This window comes from Bombyx mori, chromosome 18 (genome assembly GCF_030269925.1).
Source record: "Bombyx mori chromosome 18, ASM3026992v2".
Lineage (NCBI taxonomy): Eukaryota > Metazoa > Arthropoda > Insecta > Lepidoptera > Bombycidae > Bombyx > Bombyx mori.
In genome coordinates, this window is record NC_085124.1 from 12,639,182 (window position 1) to 12,662,651 (window position 23,470).

Sequence of the window (23,470 nt, forward strand, 5' to 3'; positions counted from 1 at the left end):
GTAGGACCTCTTATTATTGGTGGTAGGACCTCTCATGAGTCCGCGCGGGTAGGTACCACCGCCCTACCTATTTCTGATTTCTACCGTGAAGCAGCAATGCGTTTCGGTTTGAAGGGTAGGGCGGCCGTTGTAACTATACTGAGATCTTAGAACTTATATCTTAAGGTGGGTGGCGCATTTACGTTGTAGATGTCTATGTGCTCCAATAACCACTTAACACCAGGTGGGCTGTGAGATCGTTCACCCATCTAATCAATAAAAAAAAATACTACTAGTGGTCCTCCAGCGGTCGAAATTGGACCATAATTAAAATTATAAGTTTGAACATTATTATGGGTCTCTTGTCAAGACTATAATCACAGATTTCACCAAGGCTACGCTATCGACAAATAATATTCAAGATAAACAATATTAATTTATTCTCAATTTGACTACAGACTTTATAATAAACAAAAGAGTATATATAATATGCATCTAATACATGGTAGTGAGTGGGTGTAATGTGTTTTTTTCATTTATTTAATGTATTTTTTATACATAATTAAAAAATAGCACTCTGCACTCCTCTATATTCTCTATAAGTGTGAAAAATTTCATACGCGCAATTTTCGTAAAAAGGGGTAGAAAGTTTTTGCTTCACGTATTATTATATAGATAAATTTTATACAGAATATTTTCGCAATGTTTTAACATTTTAATCCACCCTTATGCTGGTGGGTCGAAAATGACCTGCCACGCACTGGTGGACATTTCGTTGGGGACACATTTCGACCCGCCACCGCATCAGATTTTACTTGCCACATCCAAGGTATTAACAATAATAATACATTTTTAGCATTTAAATTATACTTACACACTACATAACTCCAGATTGCATTAATATACGCATTAAAGTATGTAGATATTACCGCGGCTATCCGTGTTTTTTTTTTATTGCTTAGATGGGTGGACGAGCTCACAGCCCACCTGGTGTTAAGTGGTTACTGGAGCCCATAGACATCCACAACGTAAATGCGCCACCCACCTTGAGATACAAGTTCTAAGGTCTCAAGTATAGTTACAACGGCTGCCCCACCCTTCAAACCGAAACGCATTACTGCTTCACGGCAGAAATAGGCAGGGTGGTGGTACCCACCCGCGCGGACTCACAAGAGGTCCTACCACCAGTAATTACGCAAATTATAATTTTGCGGGTTTCATTTTTATTACACGATGTTATTCCTTCACCGTGGAAGTCAATCGTGAACAATTTGATGAGTACGTATTTCATTAGAAAAATTTGTACCCGCCTGCGGGATTCGAACACCGGTGCATCCACGGAATAGATAAATAAGGTTGGAATGGTAATGTAGGCGGGGCAAGCGTGCCAAAGTTATGTTTGTACAAACATAACTCGACCGATTCTTTCATTCACCGCGTTTAGTGCGCTTCGGACTACTTGGTGAACAGATCTCCGCTTTATAGGGCCGTGTTGTGCAATTATAACTTGTAAAACAAAAAAACAGACCTCAAGTATAGAGCGAGGAGCTATATCTTTCGATCGGTAAGTCGAAATTACCATTTAATTACAATATTATTTGTCTAAAACATAAAAATATACTGAGCATTATGAAATTCCAAACATTAACAATATTATTGCAGCAAGTTATAAATAGCATACATTGCGCGATCTGTACTCGCCCAATGAACGCAATGACCAAGTCACCTTCCAATGTACTACATGCATTGCGTTCTCTACACTTCAATCTTTGAAATTTCGGCGTTTGCCCTGATTGGCCGTGGTGCAGTTGTCGATAGTGAGGTGACCATGTGGTGAAATAAGATCATCGACATAATTCTCGACTATATTTATATTTGACATGGATAATTTTTGCATTATTTTATATTTAATTAATGATACCTAGTATATTCTTAGTGAGACGTATTTTGAGTAAAATAAATATGTATTATTATTATTGAATTATTATCATTGAATTAATGTGAAGGTATAATATAAAGGGACATGTAGACCTCTCATTTACGGGTATTTACTATATTGTTTTAGACGTATTAAAATCTAAGTAAAATGCTATTTGACTTATGCAGTTAATTAAAAATTTTAGGTTTCCTAAAGAACCTAACGCCAGCGAACAATGGATTGACGTGACAGGTAGAGGAAACTGGAGACAAAGACGAGTACTATTTGCTCTAAACATTTTACTGAAAATGATTTTACCATAAAAAAATCAGAATACACTTAGTTTTGAAAAATTCATTCGCAATTAATAGCAAGCACCAACTGCTTAACAAATACGTTTTATTCCAGGGACAGTGACTATTTGTAATTAATAAAAGTAAAATAGTTTTCTTTTTCAATATTTATTTCATGTTCATTTTCTCCATTCATTCATCAGATAATTTGTCGACAAAGAATATCGATTTTATCAAGCACTAGCGTGTATGAACATTTTATTGCCTTTTTGCGTGTGTGAGTGTGTATGCCTACGGGTGTTTTGTGCTAGTTTGCGAACGAATATCTGTCCTGAGATTTATGTGTGGGTGTTTTTGTTGTGTGCGAAATACTTGTAATCACAGTATGTGTATGTGTAGAAATTAAAATAGTGGGGATGAAACGGCGACACTGGTTCTAATACAAAATTAGAGCAAAGGCCTTTCCAACCTTATTTAACTATTCCGTGGGTGCATCGCTCAACACGAATGCACCGGACGTCTTATCCGTTAGGCCACGACGACTACAAAATGTGGTCAATGGTAAGTGTCAGTGTAGTTTCCCGTGGGAATTAAATGTTTTTTCGGGATAAACGGTAGCCCATGTCAGTAGCGTGCCACAGACTTAGGTCTACTTTCAGTTTTAAAAGAATAATGTCAATACGTTGCTTCGTTACGATGAAAGAAGGATAAATAAACGAACACTCTTACAAAAATATAATATGAAAATAAAGTTATACAAAGTATGGATGTATGACGATAAATGAGAGCACACGGGCTCGACACCTGATGCATGTTATACGACGCTTGTTATAAGTATACCGAGGGTCGAATCAAGAAGCAGCTATCGGTTTTCTTAAAAATAGCTTATGAGTAAGTTTATAAGTATCTTGGACGATCCCGCAATAATTCTGAGATGGAACAATACCGACGATATAAAAATATGAAATAGAATTTTTAGTTGTGTAGAAAGGGAAAAATAATGAACTAGACGACATATTTGGAGGTTAGAGGTTTTTCCAGAGGTTTTTTCTTCTCCCCTAATTTGGTCACTGTCGTCTGTCATTCTTCCTTTTCTTTTTCGATTTCCTCCAAAAAAGTTAGTCTTTCTTCCCTAGATGTGAAAGTGGCCTTTTTGGTTGCACAATAAATACTCTTAAGAGTTATTAAGCTTAGTTTCTAGGCTTAGGTAGTAGAGTGGGCTATGAACAAATAGAGCTTAAAGAGCTACAACAATAAGCCGGAGTGAGATAACCAGAACCACACGACCTTTAGTTCTCACACAAACTCAGTCCTCAATCGTGACCTCGAAGCGTAGAAAACTGTCCCCTCAAAATTACTTGGCACTACAAAACTTGCATGTGCTATTTTTTTGATTTTTTTATTACATTTACTTCAGATTTTGCATCCATATTACACTCATTAAAATTTTATTTATACTAGAATTAAATAAAAATAATAACTACAATCTCGGACTAAAACAAAAGCAATAATAATAAAAACACAAAAACAAATAATAATAATAATAATGATAAAACAAAAATCAAATATTATAATTTATGCGAGTATGGTTATTGCACACACGACCCTCATCCACATATGATCCCAGCGAATGATGCAATCCCGCGTCCTTAGGTCCACGCTTTTTTACAATAGAATCCTTTTTTCTTACACTATTTTTAATTCAAGTTTATTAAAATTTATTAAAAGCGTATTTTGTTAGTTTTTTTAAATTATTATTTATTCCAGTTAAAAGTTCAGTTCTGTTTATTTCTTAAAAACCTTATTACCCAATTTTAATTCACAGTAATTTTTACTTAATATTATTATTCGTCAGTTTAGATAAAAGTTTGCTTAAGTTCTTTCGCATTTTATACGTAGGGTATAGTTTATTAGCGATTTACGGGAAATACTAGATAGATAGATAGAAAATCCGTTAGTTAAATGCCATTGAAAGTGGGCATCATAGTCTTTGGACTTCCGGGACCACTCAATTACTAACTACAAAACGACCATGCGCTCGTCGAGAGATGATCTTGACGTTATGGGAGCCATATATACGTATTAATATTATAATTTAACTTTGACATTTGAGTTATTTGTACAAATTTTATGGCGTGATTTAGTCAATACAGAATCAGCGTAATTAATTAAACAAATCTTATTATGTTTCAAGCAAACAGCGCGACTATTATACAAAAAAACAAACTTATATTCTATTCCAATTACGAAGTCCCTTTTGACACATCTTGGAACATAACTCTGCCCGTTTCGCTTAATTAGAAATAATAATCACTTTTTGTTCATGGTCGTAAATCATCATTTAAAAAATACCAATGATAATTGGAATAGAGATTATTGTAAGGTCTAGTTGACCATTCGATTGCCTTGTACCCGAGCTGTGAGAATTAGGGCGCGGCCTGCACGCTTGCGCGCCGATAGCGCATGCGCCCCGTAGGTTATCGATGGTATCTGACATCACGCGCGATGAACCCTTGAAGACCAGGTACGTTCCTGGCCAAAGTCAGCCAAGCATAAGCTTTAACAGTTAAGCCACGCGAATACTGTAGAAAATTGCGTTTGCAACGGAATAACATAATGGTTACTTTATAAAAGTGTATCGAAATTCGATTCGGTGATTGCGATGCGTCGTGTCAAAATGGTGTGTTTATAAGGGCGCCGAAAGTTTCGTCTCAAGCTACGTGGATCGCTAAATCGAAATGTAATCTAAGATGTTCTTGTCCGTATTGTGGCCCGATAAATGTTAGTGGCTCATCGTTATTATTCAGTCCCGAGATTGGACGATAGTACCGCTTCGTGACATCGCCAACGTAAGTGCTGTTAATCTTGAGTTTTGTGTAGAATTACATAACATAAGGCCGGTTTATTGAGTATCAGAGTAGGAGATTTCTAGAGATTGATGTGGCTAGTGAATAGGCCGTGAGGTGGAGGTTTACTCGTGGTGGTTGCAGAGGCGCGAGGCAGAATGCGGCAGTAGGGGCGGCCCATGGCGGCGAGCGGCGCCCCGGTGCGCCAGCCGCGCCGCGGTCCAGCGCCCATCGCCTCCTTCGACCACGACGTCTCTGACGAGGTGAGACCGCCAGTATGTATCTTTCACTGTCTCTTTCTAGCTTTATTTATTTTCGTTTCATGAATTATACTAATCAGTATTTAACATTATATTTGCTATGAGTACTCGAATTTATTTTAAACTAGCTGACCCGGTAGACTTCGTAGTGCCTGAATCGATAAATAAAAGACCTAAACTTTTGTATAAAATATACTTAAAACAAACAAAAGGAATCCGTCCGACGGGGGACACATCAAAGGAAAAACAAAATTGTTATTTTTATTTCATTCCGAGAATTTTCATATTTATCTAACCTTTTGAACCTTCTCTGGACCTCCACAAATAATTCAAGACCAAAATTAGCCAAATCGGTCCAGCCGCTCTCGAGTTTTAGCGAGACTAACGAACAGCAATTCATTTTTATATATATAGATAGATAGATTGCTTACGTCTCTTTGTTGTGTTTAGAACGTAGACGAGAATACTTATTTATTTTCTATCGATATTTTCGTTTCGCTTACAGTCAAGTCCAGAAACAAAGCAATCATTTCGCCTGCCCGAGATCAGAGAGGACCCCGCAGGCTCCCCACGAGTCACTGGTGGCGAATCTCTCGCACCTCCAGAACAGCGTGCCCGTTCGCATTCCACGCCAGCAGCAGGGGGGCTGATTACGCCGGCCACACCGCGTATCGATATATCTCGTGCTTCTAGCTCGAGCCACCACGATTCGCGAGATAGTTCACCTGAATTAGCTTTGTTCGCGGGAAACGGCGGGAGTGAAGACGGAAGAGCCAAACTTGAATTAGGTTTTCGCGAAGACGGCGCTCTAGATCTTCGGTCTTCAACTGAGGAGCTTGCTTTTCTAGAGGGTGCTCCTGGAGAGCCCCGTGCACCACCTCCTGCCGTTGAGCGCCGACATTCCCGCAAAGACAGCCAGAGCTCGGAAGCTGCGCTCTTGGCCGTTTCTGGACGCACCAGTCGATTATCTAGCATCGGCTCTCAATGCTCAGCACACTCAGCCCTATCCGGCTTGAGTCGCACGTCGCGCTTATCGGTAGTGTCTGGAGTTTCACGTTCACCTTCACCTCACAGAATGTTGTTAGAAACATCATTCTGCGGGCCTCGCCCAATTGAAAACGATCCAGAAATTTGTGCAGCTGTAGTCGAAGAGCATCTCCTTGAAATCGCCAAAATGACGGTTCCTCCTCCGACACCAGTAGATGCCCGAGACCATAGAGAAATCCGCACCGAAGCTACAGTGGAAAAGACAGTGATTCGGTCTTCACCATCATCGGCAACAGTTTCATTAGCTTCCACCCCAGTGGCAATCACCGTGTCTGTTTCCACAGTCACAGCTACACACACCACGACACCTAAAGTGATTGTACCCGAAGAAAAGCCACCTATAGAATCCACTGAACCTGCTTCAGTTACCTCACCTCTACCGACAGAGGAAGAAAAACGTCGGAAGGAAACGAATAATAGAGCTAGAGCTGAAGAGCGGCGCGCTAGACCCAGACTGCGGCGCGAGCCCTCCGAACCCGAGGTTTACAAAAGTAAAAATAGATCAAAGAATATCATTAGAATAAAATTAAAACCAGACGATGAATATGAAGAAGAACCTGGAACGGAACTGACACTAAGTTACGAACCGGATAAATCTTCAGGTGATTACAAACCGGCGATTTTAGAAGTCGATGCTGGTTCTTCACGAGCTATTCGGCCGACCGAGTTGGTCGGCCGGGCTCCGCCAAGCCCGGCACCCCATCAGCGTCGTTCACATCGCGAAAGCCGCACGCCTTCACCAGTGGGACCACCCGTATCACGGAAATCATCTTTTTGTTCACTTTTTAAATCTCGAGAGACAATAGCATCACCTGACTCTCCGTCGGATGCTTTGAGACGTAAACGAAGCTTAACAGACGGCCGATCACGCAGTAAAAGTCGCGATCGTTCAGCAACACCGACCTCTGCGAGCAAGATTCGTGGATCAGTGCTCTCCCTATTTCGGACCCCAAGACGAAGCGCTGCATCTCCATCTCCTAGCTCTCGAGAGGGATCGCCGATCGTACATCAACAGCGGCCCCTTGCTACTTCTTTACAAATGGAGCGCACGCGTCCTGTCGAACGTCTTAAATATTACGAAGACACAAGAGACGGAATTATTCACATTCCATTGCGAACACCGCCGGACGAAAGGCCGAGTTCAAGTGCCGCTCGCTGTAATTCGGATGTTGAACCGAAAGCAATAGAGGCAACGGTACACAGAGAGCCTGTGAGACCTGCTTCAGCACCCGTCGCTCGTACCTTACCAGACTCTGTTCCGGGGCCAGCGCGAACTCCGTCCAAACCAATTCATAGACAAGTTCTACCCGACGGAAGTATCATAATACCCCTACATTCGCCCACCGAGAAAAGTTACGAAATTGATTATTCAACTCCCATTTCTATTGAACTTACTCAGGATGCCGTTGCTCAACACGATACTCCTGTATCTACATCGAACGGAATATCATTCACAGAGGACAGAGACGCAGCCGACAGATCCGAAGCAAGCTTAACAAAAGAGCAAAGCATTGAAAAAGTGCAAATCAGCACACCGGTTGATCCGAAACACGTGATAGATGAGGGCCACCGAAAAAGGAAAGAGCGAATCGTATTCACAACTCATGTCGGTAGCCGAGAACAAGTTTTTAGTACGCAATTCAGCATAACAAAGACGCCGAGCGTAACAAGTGAAATATCCGGCTCATTTCCGAGCTTCCACGACGTTGAAGATACTCGACTGCCGACCGTGAAAGACGTTGCACCTGTGACGGAAAACGGAAATTGTGACGAGATACCTAAGCCGAGCGGGTCTAGTGTGACGACCCCACATGACGCAGTTGACGCACCCCGCGATTCTTCAGAGTCAGAGCCGAGCTCTGAAACAGCTCCTCCACAAGGCGGTAGTGAGGTGGAGCGGCGCGGACTTGTAGTGCAAGAGTCATTTGAAGAGGAACTGCCTTACGTACCGACGACGCTACCGATGGAGCGGCCGGTCGCGTTACCCATGATACCGGTGCGGGAACGCGCTGGAGTGCACGTGTCGGCAGTAGAGCGACCGCGGGCGGCGCCCCCACCGACCCCGCGCCCGCGGATGCCGCCTCCTCCGCCGGTTCCGGCCCGCGACCCACCGCCGGCCGACAAGCTACGAATTAGACTCCCGCGTCGTTCTAGAACAGTTTCAGCCGCCCCAACCGCGAGAATTTCACGACCGAGAACTCGTAGTGGAGGAGATGGTGAGTAATTATCGTATACCTTTATACGAGCAATTCTTGTATATTAATATATATCTATATAATCTGAATCTCGGAAACGGCTCCAACGATTTTCATAAAATTTAGTACACAGGGGATTTCGGGGGCGATAAATCGATCTAGCTACGATTTATTTTCAGAAAATGTTGTTTCATTCCTGTCTTCAATAATCAACTCTTCCCGACATCTATTACCGAATAATAATGCTATTTTTCTTAATTGAGGGCAACTAACTGTTTTAAAGACACAACAAGATGGCGTTATCAAAAAAAAACCGAGCAAAGCTCATCGTCATCGTCTAGTTAATTTTAATCTGACATATTATTAGTAAGGGAAATAACGATAATCAACTATCTGAACATAAACGGAAAACTAAAAATGAAAACATCAATAAGAAGGTTTAGCGTGTTCGTATTACGTGAGCCATCTTCAAAATAATAGTAGTTCAAAAACAAAAACAAAAACGTGCTTTAATAGCAAACCGAACTAACAATTAATTTCACATTTTGCTTAACCGTAGTCAGGATACTTATTAGAGCGAAGTTTATAAAGATTGTATTATCATCAGTCCTTGTCGCCTGTGCAAATTCTCAAGTCAATTGGAAGCTATCCCGTGGCGATGTGACGTTCAAAGATTCCGTTACTTACGCATATTAAAAACATCGTCCTTGCTAGCGGAAAGGCATATCAAGGTAAGTTGGGTACGGGTAGGTACCAGCAATCTACCTATTTCTGCCGTGAAGCAGTAATGCGTTTCGGTTTAAAAGGTAGGGTTGATATCTCTGAGCTCCTGTAACCACTTAACACCAGGTGGGCTGTGAGCTCGTCCACCAATCTAAGCAATAATAAAAAAAACGTTAAGTCACGAACGCTTCGAGATGCTTACTCTATCGGAGCAATACTAACACATCGATTATAAACGATTATAAATATGGAATAGGAACAGATTTACGTCCAAAAGAATGGATTGACTTCGAGGACGTTCCCGAGCGACGGAAGCAGCCGAAGCGTATACAGACCCTGCCCGCCGGGGCGGTGGCCACGACGCCTTCGGAGGAGACGCCGGGCTCCACGGGCGGTCTCGTCTTCAGCTACGTGGAGCCCGAGCACTGCCGCTGTGAGTGCCACGGACACGCGCGCGCCGATGACCAACTACCTTTGTTGCATGACCAACAGCAGACAACTGAAATTAGGTGAGCAGAAATCAACAATTGTATATATTCAGTGTGTTTAGTGCGAGTTTTTAAGCTATTGCATAGCTTCTATCGCGGGCCTTGAGCGCGGCGACTGAATCAAGAAATTCCGTAACGAAAATAACCTGACACCCCCACTACGCCTACTATGTAGCTCGCGTTAAACACATTCACACGTTGCGCTTGTGTATTGTTTGTGAATAAGTGCGCGGCGTGACGTCGCACTGCCGCATGAACATCATGAAAAGTCTGCCCATCTCTCCCTCGCGCGGTCTAAGTTATGAGTGTGAAGGGGACAATTCACGTTTTGCTTTTGTTAATGTTGATAAATATAGCGTGGTCTTATTTTATTCTTATTTTAATATTAAATTATTATTGACGATTTATAATTGCATAAGTTGAAAAAAATGCTATGCAATAGCTTTACAGCGGCAGTCTCCGAGTGCCTCACGTGTTTTTTTAACATTCTCGATAGCGTAAAAGTTAACTTATATTTCGCATCTTTAGAATTGACTAGTGACTAAATCTAAAATTCTCGCTTTGTGGTAAACGCTAAAAATCTAATTAAATAATTGAATTTTTTTAGTGTTTCGATTTTAATACTTTAACTTTAAGAGTACTTTGTCTTTCTCTAGACTAAAAGAGACTGTTTAATTTTATAAACTGATAGAAGACATGTTTATTAATCGTTCAAAGTATAAAACTCATTTTCTTATAAATTTTTGTTAAGCCACTCCAATTCTAAAGGTGCGATTTGTATGGAATGGGATCCTTTGCGTACGTTTGCCGCTACGGGCGCTGTTCCAACTGCATACAAAATTAGCTTAACTTTTACGCTATCGAGAACGTTAAGAAGCTCGCACTGAGCACACAGGACACTTAAAACGTGGCCTTAAAGATAAGGCGCTAGTTAAGCTCGTATCAATCGATGCGACTATGTTAGTGTTCAAATACCGTCGTCGTGGCCTAAAGGATAAGACGTCCGGTGCATTCGTATGTAGCGATGCACCGGTGTTCGAATCCCGCAGGCGGGTACCAATTTTTCTGATGAAATACGTACTTAACAAATGTTCACGGTTGACTTCCACGGTGAAGGAATAACATCGTGTAATAAAAATCAAACCCGCATAATTATAATTTGCGTAATCACTGGTGGTAGGACCTCTTACCACGGATGGGTAGGTACGGGTAGGTACCACCACCCCGCCTATTTCTGCCGTGAAGCAGTAATGCGTTTCGGTTTGAAGGGTGGGGTAGCTGTTGTAACTATACTGAGACCTTAGAACTTGTATCTCAAGGTGGGTGGCGCATTTACATTATAGATGTCTATGGGCTCCAGTAACCACTTAACACCAGGTGGGCTGCGAGCTCGTCCACCCAACTAAGCAATAAAAAAAAAAAAAACGCTTTTTTTTTTGCTACCTAAGCTGGTAATCTTAGAGGGTTATGCTAGCGTCACCGAGCGAATAGGTGAGCTCACGGGGCTCTAACTTGAGACGTTACTAACACTAGCCCTAGCAAGTGCAGTGCTTCGCAGAATCTACCGCCGGACCGGAAACGCGACCCACTGAAAAGATCTAGCCAGAAACACAGCGGGTTGTGTCTGTAGGTTAAAAAACACAAACTCATTAAAGTCCCCGAGAGGATTTGAACTCGTGACATACGATTCTGTAGGCTCATTCAGAGACCATTAGACTATTGATCTGTCATATGCCGCTAGCTTGTACATTTTTCCAAGTAAATACTCGGCCTTCAGCATGAAGTACCAATATTGTGTAGATTTGAATCTTTCTTCTTCCGTGTCCGTCATGGTAATGATTGCGGTAAATCTTTGAGGCATGGAATTTTTAAGATGTTTTTTCGCCTTTGCGCTGATCTGATCTCGGCCACTTGAGCTTTTGCCTTTTGAATTTCCAACGACTCAAGCTTCTTAAAGAACCTCTTCAAGCATTCGTCTCCACTTCTCACGATTTGGCCTAAGTAGCTGCTGAGAAAGCGCTATTCGCAAATTGCTCACAATCGCATGCTATTTTTGAGTACCGTCTGAATTATTAAAGATATTTAATTAAATCCGCGCCAGTTATAAAAATGCGTAATGCGATTCTTTTTTTCTATTGCTTAGACGGGTGGACGAGCTCACAGCCCACCTGGTGTTAAATGGTTACTGGAGTCCATAGACATCTACAACGTAAATGCGCCACCCATCTGAGATATCAGTTCTAAGGTCCCAAGTATAGTTACAACGGCTGCCCCGCCCTTCAAACCGAAACGCATTACTGCTTCACGGCTGAAATAGGCAGGGTGGTGGTACCTACCCATGCGGACTCACAAGAGGTCCTACCACCAGTAAAAAGTAAAAAATGCGTGATGCAAATACGATCTACCACCGATAACTAATGAGTAGATAACACTGGCCTGAGTTTTTCTGTCGCACAACAATCCTGTGTTCCATTTTGAAGCGTGGGACAGCCAGGGAACGGGTATATAAGAAATGAGATCGTAACTTTGCACTCGCGTCTCCGAGGAGGTGTTGCCACTTATGCTGTGTTCTATTTCTGGGGATTCCCGCAACCACTTAACATCGGCAATATCTATGCATTATTGAGTTACAATAATAACATATCCTATTATAATCAAATTACCCGAACATCTCGCACCCTTACCGAACTGGCAAAGTCGTCAACTGAATTTGATAATATAAAATTCTCGTGTCACAATGTTAGTTACCATACTCCTCTGAAACGGTATGACCGCTTTTTATGAAATTTTATACGCATGTTCAGTGATCTGAGAATCGGCTACTATCTATTTTTCATACCCCTAAGTGATAATAAGGGTTGTCCACCCCTAACATTTATTTTTTATTTCTAAGGCAATTACTTTTTGGTGTAATGAGGCGTTATGTGGTTGAATGAAGTTTTGTTATTTTTATATTCCCTCATCATTCACAGCGCTACATGCCTCTTTCACTCATTTACCGCAACCTTACACGCTTACAATAAGTTTTTTTTTCTACACTAGAAATTCTCTAGAAATCTTATAGATGGCAAAACAACGTTTGCCGGGTCAGCTAGTTTTTACATATAAATTAGCGATGTTTATAAAAAAGTTCAAGGGCATCCTCCATGGTTATAGTAGATTAGGTAGTTTTTTTTTTTTTTTTTTTTTATGATTGAAGGATTACTGGTGGCCCGGAGGCCTTTCCAGTTTCACCAGGACAGGTGGGCGAGCAAAGGCTCAGCCAGGAGGGGTGGGATTTGCTAACAGCTACCCGAGCGCCTCCGAAGGAGACCTAACAGCTCAAGAGCAGCTGCTTCGCGAATGAATCTACTACCGGATCGGAATCGCGACCCGCTGAGAAGATCCGGCGAGAAACTCAGCGAGCTGATTCATGGGTTAGGTTGCACGGCGAACTCTTTGTCGAGTTCGACGAGTACGGTTACCGAGGTCCCTAAGCCTGCTCCTAGAGCTGAAGGCGTCTAGTGCGAAGGTTATTGGATCTGATGGATCCGTAAGGACGTGTCTAGGGCGTCGACGGTGACTGGCTCCTGCATGATCAGGATTCGGGGAGTAGTCAGCGGCGGCTACGATAAGGCGATTATCATGACGCATAGCCTTATCGAAGTACCGTTCCGACGCTGACTTCATGTATTTCTGTATAGATTCGAGGCCCAGGTCGTCGTGTAGGTCAACGTTCCTCACGAACCACGGAGCTCCGACGGCTAACCTGCAAAAGCGGGATTGTAGAGATTGAAGGGTGTCTATGTGCGTGCGGGCCGCGTGAGCGAACACCACACTCGCGTAAGTCATGACGGGCCTTATGCAAGTTTTGTAAAGTGTCACCTTGTTCCGAAGGGACATTTTACTCCGCTTACAAATCATGGGGTAGAGTCTACCGAGAATAAACGCGGCACGGTCACGGACTGATTTTATATGCGGGCGGAATGTCATCGATGCATCCAGGGTAACGCCCAGGTACTTGACCTTCCTGGCCCAGGGTATGGATTGACTAAAGAGAGTAATCGGGGGTGTGAGATTCCTCCTCCTAATACGGGAGGAAATCCGTGTGGAGCTTCCCCTCTGAAAGAGCACCGCAGTACTTTTCGCTGGGTTGATGTCTATGCGCCATTTTCGGAACCACTGTCCTAGGGCTAGGGCTGCGCTCTGAAGCTTCTTCGCGATTAGGGACTTGTTTCTACTGGAATAGTAAACAGTCGTGTCGTCGGCGAATAAAGCTAAATGGGTCGGCGGCGACCGGGGAATATCGTTAACGAATAAGCTAAATAGGAGGGGTGAGAGGACAGAGCCTTGCGGGACTCCAGCTGTGAGAGGTCGTGGGGAGGAGCGGGTTCCCTCGACTCGATATCGAAAAGAGCGGTTCGACAAGAAGTCCCGTATGATGAGCACGAGACTATCCGGCACGCCCATGTTGAATAGTTTGAAAATCAAACCATTGTGCCAGACTTTGTCGAACGCTTTTGCGACGTCGAAGAAGAGAGCTCCCGTGTATAACGGTTTTGGTCGATTAAGCCCCACAAGAATGTGCTCCGTGAGGCGGTGCACCTGTTGAACGCATGAGTGATTTGTACGGAATCCGAATTGTTCATCGATCAGAATGCCCTTGGATGAGACGAAGTCTCTGAGGCGTTTGTAGAGCAGACGCTCATACAGTTTGCCTAGAGACATGAGGAGGCTAATCGGGCGGTAGCTCGTCGGATGATTTTTTGGTTTACCGGGTTTATGTATGCCGATAACGTCCGCTTCTTTCCACACCGCGGGAAAGATACAGTTCGCCATAGCGGCATTGAAAATAGATGCCAACATCACGATGAGTTGGACGGGTAGAAGTTTAATAACGCGGTTGGATATACCGTCGGAACCGGGAGCCTTGCGAGGACGTAGGTCTTTGATCAAGTCTTTAACTTCCATCGGGGTGACGGGTGGTAACACATCAGAGGGTGGCAAGGAAGCTCTGCGTTCTACCTCACTGTCTACTAATTCTACATGCACAGGGTCCACGGATTGAGTGCTGGGCGTGCACTGGGTTTGCAATGTATCGGCCAGCAGCTCTGCTTTTTCGTCATCATCGAACGCCGTGAGTCGGCCTGAGGGGCCTACGAGGGGGGGCATAGTTATTACCGTATCCGATTTGAGAGTACGAGCTAAGCGGTAGTAAGACCTTTGGGAGGGCGCGAGTCCTTCTAAGAAATCAGACCATCTGGCATCTCGGACTTCGGCGATGCGAGACTTTACGTCGCGTTGTAGGGCACGCATTCGAATACGATTTTCCGCGGTAGGATACCTGTCGTAGGCGCGTATCGAGGCGTTCTTAGCTCTAAGGAGTTCCCTAATATCGTCGGACAATTTGAAGCGGTGAAGGAAGTCCTCCGCTACAACTTGTTTCGATGACCTATCTAATGTCGAGGTGATGTGTGACGTTAAGATGTCTATGGCTTCAGCGGTATCCTGAGGAGACGGGGTAGAGTCCGGGCTAAACGGTAGCGATGGTGGATCAGATTCAGCCAGGCTGATGCCCAGCGTGTGCCAATCCACCACAGTCCTCGTGACGGGAACGGAATCGGGAGCGCGACCGAGCTTCATAACGACGGGACGGTGGTCTGAATCTAACTCTGAAACTACTTCGATCGAGTGTAAGCGCAGAGTTACGTTTTTTAATAACGCTATGTCGAGTATATCCGGGCGATGCGCGATATTTAGCGGGTAGTGAGTCGGGATTAGCGGAGCGACGATATCGAAGGCGAGATTATCGACTAACGCGTCAAGCCGCCTGCCATTCGGGGTTGTGGTGTGTGAGTTCCACCTAATGTGTTTACAATTTAGGTCGCCCGCCAGAATGACAGAGCTCCCCATGCCGAGCAGCGCCTCGATATCACTGCTTAGAACGATCTTATCCGGTGGAAGATAAACGGACGCGATAACGATCGGCGCGTGTCCCGTCAGTGAGATTCGGCACACTGATGCTTCGATATTAGCGAGCGCGGGAGGATCGAGCGGGACGCAATGCAGGGCTCTTCTATAGTAAATGACGGTACCACCACCACGAGCAGAGAGCCTGTCGTTCCTGACCATGTTATAGTTCGCGATTTTAGGGTCACGGCGCGCGGGCTTAAGTAGGGTCTCCTGCACTAAAAATATATCAATTTGATGGTCACGCAAAAAGTCAGAAACCTGATCACGCTGATTTGCGAGACCGTAAGCGTTAAAAAATCCTATCGTCACGGATAGGGGCTTTATTCTACTTATATACGCCATTGATTACCGGCGGAGTGAGGGGAGGACGTACGTATTTAATGACGCGTATACGTCGGCGTATTCTTGCACAACGGCGATAAAGTGTTGTGCAGTGGAGGCAGAGCGAATGGCGTCGCCCAAAGCGTTAACGCGCTCAAAGTTGATCGACTGAAAGAAGTCGATCGCTAAAGCGAGATTGTCGGACGCGGTCGGAGGGCAAGTCGCGGGAGAGGGACGAGTCGCGGGGGCGGGACGAATCGCGGAGGAGGGAGTTGTAGCCGTGTTCATGTACGGCAGCGGTTTCGCCCAGGCCGAGACACTGGGCACCGGCGCCGGAACGAACGCTGGCTTAGCCTGCGACACAGAGGGTGCCGAGGCTTTGATGTCTGGGCCGGAAGCTCGGAGGCGGTTTTGGCGGGCGACGCGGCGATTTATTTTCGGGGCTCGGGGGCATCCGCGGTAATTTGCGGGGTGACCCTGTGTTCGACACAGGACGCAGCTAGGCGGTTCTGTCGCGGTTTTTTGATCGCGAGTGCATAGGGCCGTGGCGTGATCGCCTAAGCACTTGACGCATCGGGGGCGCGCGTGACAGTTACGGGAAGAATGCCCGTATAATTGGCAGTTATGGCACTGGCTAGGTGTGCCTTTCTTGTGTGGGGTTTCGACTGCGATTCCGGAAAGGCTACAGACCGTTCGGATGTTGAATATTTGCTTACCCTCGGGGGTAGGCTGGAGGGCGACGAGAACCATATTATATGGCTCCCTTCCGCGGCCTGTGTGCATGCGGTGTACGGAGTTAACCGGTAGGCCTTGTTCGAGAAGGTCGGCCTTGACGAGCTCGGCATCCAACTCTTTAGGGATGCCACGTATAACGGCACGGAGTTCGCGCTCCTCCTGGAGCGTATATGTGTGGAAACTTATACGCTCCTTACGGAGGTAAGAAGAGAGGGCCCTATGGTCGTCGGATGTTCGAACCTTAATTTGAATGCCGTTCGCGAGGTTACGGGCATTCGTAAAATTGATATTTTTGGCCTTAAGGGCCAGGGAAACTCGTTCCCAAGCTGCCTTCTCTTGAAGGATTACCGGGGGAGGGGTCTGGGCTTTATTTTGTGCCACCGGACGCGGCGACGGAGTGGCACGGGCTGGAGGCGCAACGGGAGTCTGAGGGCGGGGGCGCGACGCGTTCGCGGCTTTGCTAATTTTAGCGGCCGCGGGAGCTCGAGACTCCGCGGCACGCTTCTTACCCTTTTGCACCAGGGTGAATCCATCCGTCGATGAGGCGGGAGCGAGGTCGACCTCCATCTCCGAGTCAGAGTCGGAGGACGAGGAGGCGGGCGCAGGTGACCTACGAGTAGGTGTTTTGGACGGCGCGACGGAGGCCGCGGATGATCGCGCTGCTGGAACGGTGACCACGGCGGACGACGCAGCAGTTTTACTCGCCAGTATAGGCGACGCGGGAACGGCAGGCACGACGGAGGCTGCGGTGCTCGATGCAGAAGCTTTGCACGCAGGTACAGGCGACGCAGGAGCAGCGAGCTCGGTGGAGTCCACGAGAGGGCTCGCAGTGTGATCGGCCTTGAAGGCCTGAAACTCGGAAGTGAGCTTTGGGTAGCGAAGCCGGAGAAATTCCGCAAATACAGCGTCCATGATGTCTACGTGCCCAGGTGGGGCTACCCTGGGTCTTAGAAAACACTCGCCTTGCGGCGAGGCCCCAACTTCTCGGACCTGAGCGGTTCTATTGAACACAGGTGGCGATGCGGCACGATTACTGCAGGACAAAGAAAAATCACAACAAAACGGAAATAACAAAAAGAAACAAAACAATTAAACACTTCCAGGAAGACAGTTTGTCGGCAGATGTACCACGAACACAGAAATAACAAAAGGAAACAATACAAATAAAAACTTCCAGGAAGAGCACTTAGTCGGCAGATGTACCACGAACACAGGCCGCGCGAACAATGGCCGGGCTAACAAAAGCCGGGCGAACAAAGGCCGGGCGATCGAGTGGTCGATGAGCACGTCCGCGCGTGACGGGTGCCTCTATCGGAATAGATTAGGTAGTGTAATTGTTTAATGTGATTTCCTTTGTACTTGTGATTTATTGTTACTTACATTAAAAAATAGATTGGTTTTCGTTATCATGCTGTCTTGTCCTATAGTTTTAAGGAACATTGTGTCATTGTGGGAGGGTCATGGAGGTCATGATTCCCCCACCCTCCCCCCCGAGCTGGTTCCAGGACTTAGGTGGACCACTAATTGAACATAATGATTTTTACTTGTATCTATTGTTATCAAAATTAAATTATAAGTTCTTGACTTGACCACGACTATGTGACCCCCTCCTGGCGCCAAAGCTGGATCCGCCCTTGGTTACATATAAATGTTTCAGTACCTCCCCGGTAGACCACGAGGCGCAGGTGGGGCTGAGTCTCCAGATGGCGCCGTTCGACGTTGTTCTCGACTTGCATCGTGAGCAAAACTTAAATAGAGTAAGTTTCTTACTTAAATTATTTCAAAATAAACAGTTTTCCTCGGTTTTTGGCGATTTTGACATATTTTTTAATATGTAACTTTTATGACATTAATTTTACATTTTTTTTTTTATTGCTTCGATGGGTGGACGAGCTCACAGCCCACCTGGTGTTAAGTGGTTACTGGAGCCCATAGACATCCACAACGTAAATGCGCCACCCACCTTGAGATATAAGTTCTAAGGTCTCAGTATAGTTACAACGGCTGCCCCGCCCTTCAAACCGAAACGCATTACTGCTTCACGGCAGAAATAGGCAGGGCGGTGGTACCCACCCGCCCGGACTCACAAGAGGTCCTACCACCAGTAATTACGCAAATTATAATTTTGCGGGTTTCATTTTTATTACACGATGTTATTCCTTCACCGTGGAAGTCAATCGTGAACATTTGTTGGGTACGTATTTCATTAGAAAAATTGGTACCCGCCTGAGATTCGAACACCGGTGCATCGCTCAACACAAATGCACCGGACGTCTTATCCGTTAGGCCACGACGACTTCAGAAATTGATTATTCCGAAATTGTTAACTAAAACTTTAAAATTAAACTAAAAAAAAACTAAACATGGAAAAATTAATAAATAAATTAATAACAACAAATATTCCATGTGAAATTTTATCTGATATAAATGAAATAATAATAATAAAATGTGAATAAATGCGAAAAAAGTTGGTATTGCAGATAAATTTCGGGAATATTAGAAAAAAATATATCATACTTATTTACTTATTACAAATTTGTAAAATATTTACTTATACATGTTCTCAAAGTTGATTGCAAGCTGAATCGATAGACAAAAACTTCTGTATCCTAGCAGATCGGGATGTGTCTCAAAAATCACTGCAAAAATTTGTTGGTTTTATATAATGTCAATTCCCTTAAATCTATTATAAGCGTCATAATTTGTATCTCAGTTAAGGTAGAATGTTTTGTAAATATGTGTAATTTCGTGGAAACGTTAATAAGGCAAGATCTTTCTCAGAGTTCTTGCTCGATACATTGACCAGTCCAATTCAATCCAAATGTAGTTCTTTAGTCAATATACCTAATTATTATACTAACAAAATTTCTTGAGGTTAATTTATCTGTAATCAACAGGAGACTCCATCGGGATCTATACGGCAATGACGACGCAAACGTGGCGCGCATTCACACATGTCGGCCAACATGCTCGGCCACTGATCGGATGTCGAACGCTCATGAAAACACAGCGCATTCCTATGCACCAAAAAGTATATTGAATGTTTTATAAATTATACTCTCTATTGACTCGTAAGAGATGTTATCATTTTTGAGATGTAAATTTACCCGGTTCATTAGATATACCTATTTATAGCATCGTTTATAACTAACTCTCTCCTATTAGCCAGCGTTGGATTTTTGCATTTTCTAATGTTTAATGTATCCGAGTTAGGTGCGTTTTATGAATGAACGTAATTTTATTGTATTCAGTTTTGTAAAGTAAAAAAAAATGTTATAGGTAGGTACACAGTCAAAAAACTGCCTTGCAGTGTTCCTTATCTATATTGTGATATTTATTTTTTTAATATTTCACCTAAATATTGTTTCTTTTTAGTCTCATGCAAGGAACTATCGCTCAGACATTGATATTGCCCGGAACAGCTAAACTACTACCTACTTAAATAGACTCTATAAAACTTAAAAGTACATTGGTATTTTTCATCTTAAATCGATGTTTTTAATGAACTGAAAAAGAAAAAAAAAGTCAAAAACGAAATAACATTTTTTTTCTGCCTATTTAAATTGTATTTAAGTACTTTATATTTCTCAGTTTTTTTTTCTTCTAATGTTTTAGTGTGTCGGAAATACGTAATTGTTTATGTACCATAAGGCAGGCGTCCATTGGCCCGCACCGCACTCAACGGATTTAATTTTACAAAGTTTTATTTAAAAACATTAATCATACAAAGCTGATGATATCACACAATGCTGCGTCCACTATCCGTGCCGCCCGCACGCAATGCCGGCATTTATGAGCAAAATAAATTCTAAAATCTAAATCTAAAAATACAAACCAAAATAAAATCTGTTGCGTCACGTGCGCGCGGTGCATCCAGCGCGGGCCAATGGACGCGTACCTTTACTTGTACCTAGTTTCAAATTAGCCAATATTTTTGTGATGTTTAGGTAGTCAGTCACGTTAAAGAATTGAAAGCGTATTGATTATTGTTAGAAATGACCACTTCCATAGACGTTCATAGTTTCGATCGTTCAATACCTGTACAATATGTTGAATACTGCATCTGACGATATTATAAAATTTACGCAAATTTCACAACAAAAAATCGTATACGCTATATATATCACAAAATCCTTTGACGTGCATGGTGAAAAGGCCCGCTCCCGGAGCCGTAATTGAAAACAATAACTATTTGCTGAATCTAAATTGTTTTTATTAAATTCCGAAATGGCGAACCCGTAAACCACAAATAAAAACGTAAGTAGCGCTCACTGCGCTTAGTGCGAGTTTTTTAACCTAGCGGCAAACGTAGGCAAACGTTCCAACTCCATACAAATTTGAGTTAACTTTTACGTTATCGAGAAAGTTAAAAACTCGAACTAAGCACACTGGCGCCATCCGTGTTAAACAAAACTAAACCCTGCACGTCACCAAGAGCCTACACATACATTCGGATAGTGGTAAAACTTTTACAATGTACACAGCTGTATTGGATGACGTAAGGTATACCAAATCCGGGGGTGAAAGCGTATTTGGCTTTAAGCGACATTTTTGCAACTTTACAGGAAAGCCATTTGAAGTTTAAAATTTGGAAAAATTGCCATCACAAAAAAACTACTCCATCTATTTGAATGGAGTAAACATAATTGAAGTTCGGTTAACACCAGCGAACCGATGGTAATACCAAATAAAACGCACCGTTAATTACAAAGATAAATGTAGCGTAGAGAAATGTCGCTTGAACCAAATACTCATTCAACCCTCGAAGTAATTTTTCGTTGTCTTATGGTCAATCCCACCAATTTTCTGTACACGCATTAAAATTAGTAAAATGTAGCGTTGTCTAAGTCCCCTGAAGCATACCAATAAATAATCTATATTGAATGCAATGAAAAAGATTCGGTAAAATACAATTTTTTATCAATGATTTTTAGTGACATTAATAACTGGCAACTTCGGCAACATGGCGATTTCGATAAAATTTCTGTATTCAATATTAAATCGGAATGCTATTACTCATTATTGCGCAGCTTGCCTGAGAATATTAATTCTACTAGTGATTTTTCTCGGAACTCTAATTAAAATCCAAATGACAACATCAAAAGTTTTAGCGGGAAAGTGAATGTTAAAACTACGTGGAAAATTTTATATTTGAAAAATGTAAATTGTTGCGTTGGAAATAGATCCCAATTTAAATGAATGTTTTAAATTGTAATCCTGTAAATCAATTATTTAGGATAAAGTTGTGAATCAAGTTCCAATAGTTTATATATATCGTCAACGATAACTATTGTCTATATAAAAGAGTATTTCCTACATAGGCTATTTAAGATAGAAACCTCGTCCCTTTGCCAAGTGGAGTAATTTCTAAACTTCTGAATTTTATCGAAGACGTTAAAATGTTCAAAATACTACATATTGTTACAAGCACATAACAAATCAAATATTTAAATAGAATTAGGTTAAATAATAAATTGTGATGGGGTTTTATTCTCAAGGCTCAAAATTTCAAATGCTGCCATTTAGCAAAATTTTATTAGTATTTTATCTATTTACATAGAGACATGGCGTGTATGAATGTAATAAGAACAGCGCAAAGTTATGCATTTATTTATTCTTATTCTTGTGTACCTCGAGATTTTTCTTATATTCTGAAGCCATGGTAAGGTACCATGATAACTGATGTAAATTGTTCGAAAATCATATCATAAACGTGATATAAAATCCATTTTAAAACATATTTACTTTTCGGTTCATATTATCCGAGTGAACTTCATTAATCTGATTTAATTTTCAAAATAATGTCTAAGATTAGCACATGAGTTACAGGTATCATTACAAGTTACAACCCCCATCTTAAAATAAGGTGACCTGTGAGTTTTGTTAACTACAATCGCTAATAAATTAAGCCCGCAAAATTATAATTTGCACTGGTGGTAGGACTTCTTGTGAGTCCGCACGCGTAGGTACCACCACCTCGCTTAATCTGCCGTGAAACAGTAATGCGCTTCGGTTTGAAGGGTGGGGCAGCCGTTGTAACTATACTGAGACCTTTGCTTGAAATGGGTGTGCGCATTTACGTTGTAGATTTCTAAGGGCTCCAGTAGCCGGTTAATACCAGGCGGGCTGTGAGCTCGTCCACCCATTTAAGCAATAAAAAAAAAAGATTCTAATTTAGAGCATATTTTTTCAGTCTTAAGACTTCTCAACGTGGATACATGGTACTTCATAGCTCTTAATCGTTCGACTTTACCATGGTTTCATATCTATTTTCCTCATTTTAATACTAAACTAATTATTACTGCTTTTGCTCTATACTATTGTTACTTCGCATGTTTACTTAGCGAATAGTTTCATAGAAATAATTTACGTAACGCAATAATATCCTGTAAGAAAATGTACCTAAACGTTTAAAAATTCTATCGATTTAGACAAAAGTCTGATATGTGAGAAAAAAAATATGAATTTTGCTTTCATAACGTGTGTTTTATTTCATTTATTGGTAGCGATGAGAAATTACACTTAAAATTAAAGTTAGTCTACTAAGAAAATATTAAAGCAATTTTATTAAAAATGGGCAAGTAATATCAAAAGTATGTGTAATATTTCTAAACCTCAAACTGGTAATATTAAACTTTATGTACATCATACACTATTTCCAAATTAGATCAAGTAAAAAAACTTTTTTCACGAGCACAGGGGCTCGCAGCGCA

General features: G+C 42.7%; 1 protein-coding gene across 6 annotated transcripts; it reads left to right on the forward strand.

The window, feature by feature from the left end:
* The first annotated feature begins 4,611 nt into the window (after positions 1–4,611).
* LOC101740102 (titin) lies at positions 4,612–23,236 on the forward strand. Of its 6 annotated transcripts, XR_002430848.3 has the most exons (7): positions 4,734–5,039; positions 5,181–5,311; positions 5,802–8,559; positions 9,518–9,770; positions 18,415–18,514; positions 19,655–19,788; positions 20,133–23,236. XR_002430848.3 is itself a non-coding variant. In XM_012692242.4 (6 exons), the coding sequence occupies exons 2-6, from the start codon at positions 5,216–5,218 to the stop codon at positions 19,682–19,684; spliced, it is 3,237 nt and encodes a 1,078-aa protein (XP_012547696.2). In that variant the 5' UTR covers positions 4,612–4,714; positions 5,181–5,215; the 3' UTR covers positions 19,685–23,236. The 6 variants fall into 6 exon arrangements, 5 of the variants coding, with proteins under 5 accessions (XP_012547696.2, XP_037873289.1, XP_062529734.1 ...); XM_012692242.4 differs by lacking the exon at positions 4,734–5,039 and adding an exon at positions 4,612–4,714 and having other exon boundaries at positions 19,655–23,236; XM_038017361.2 differs by lacking the exon at positions 4,734–5,039 and adding an exon at positions 4,612–4,714 and having other exon boundaries at positions 5,181–5,299; positions 19,655–23,236.
* Positions 23,237–23,470: the final 234 nt, after the last annotated feature.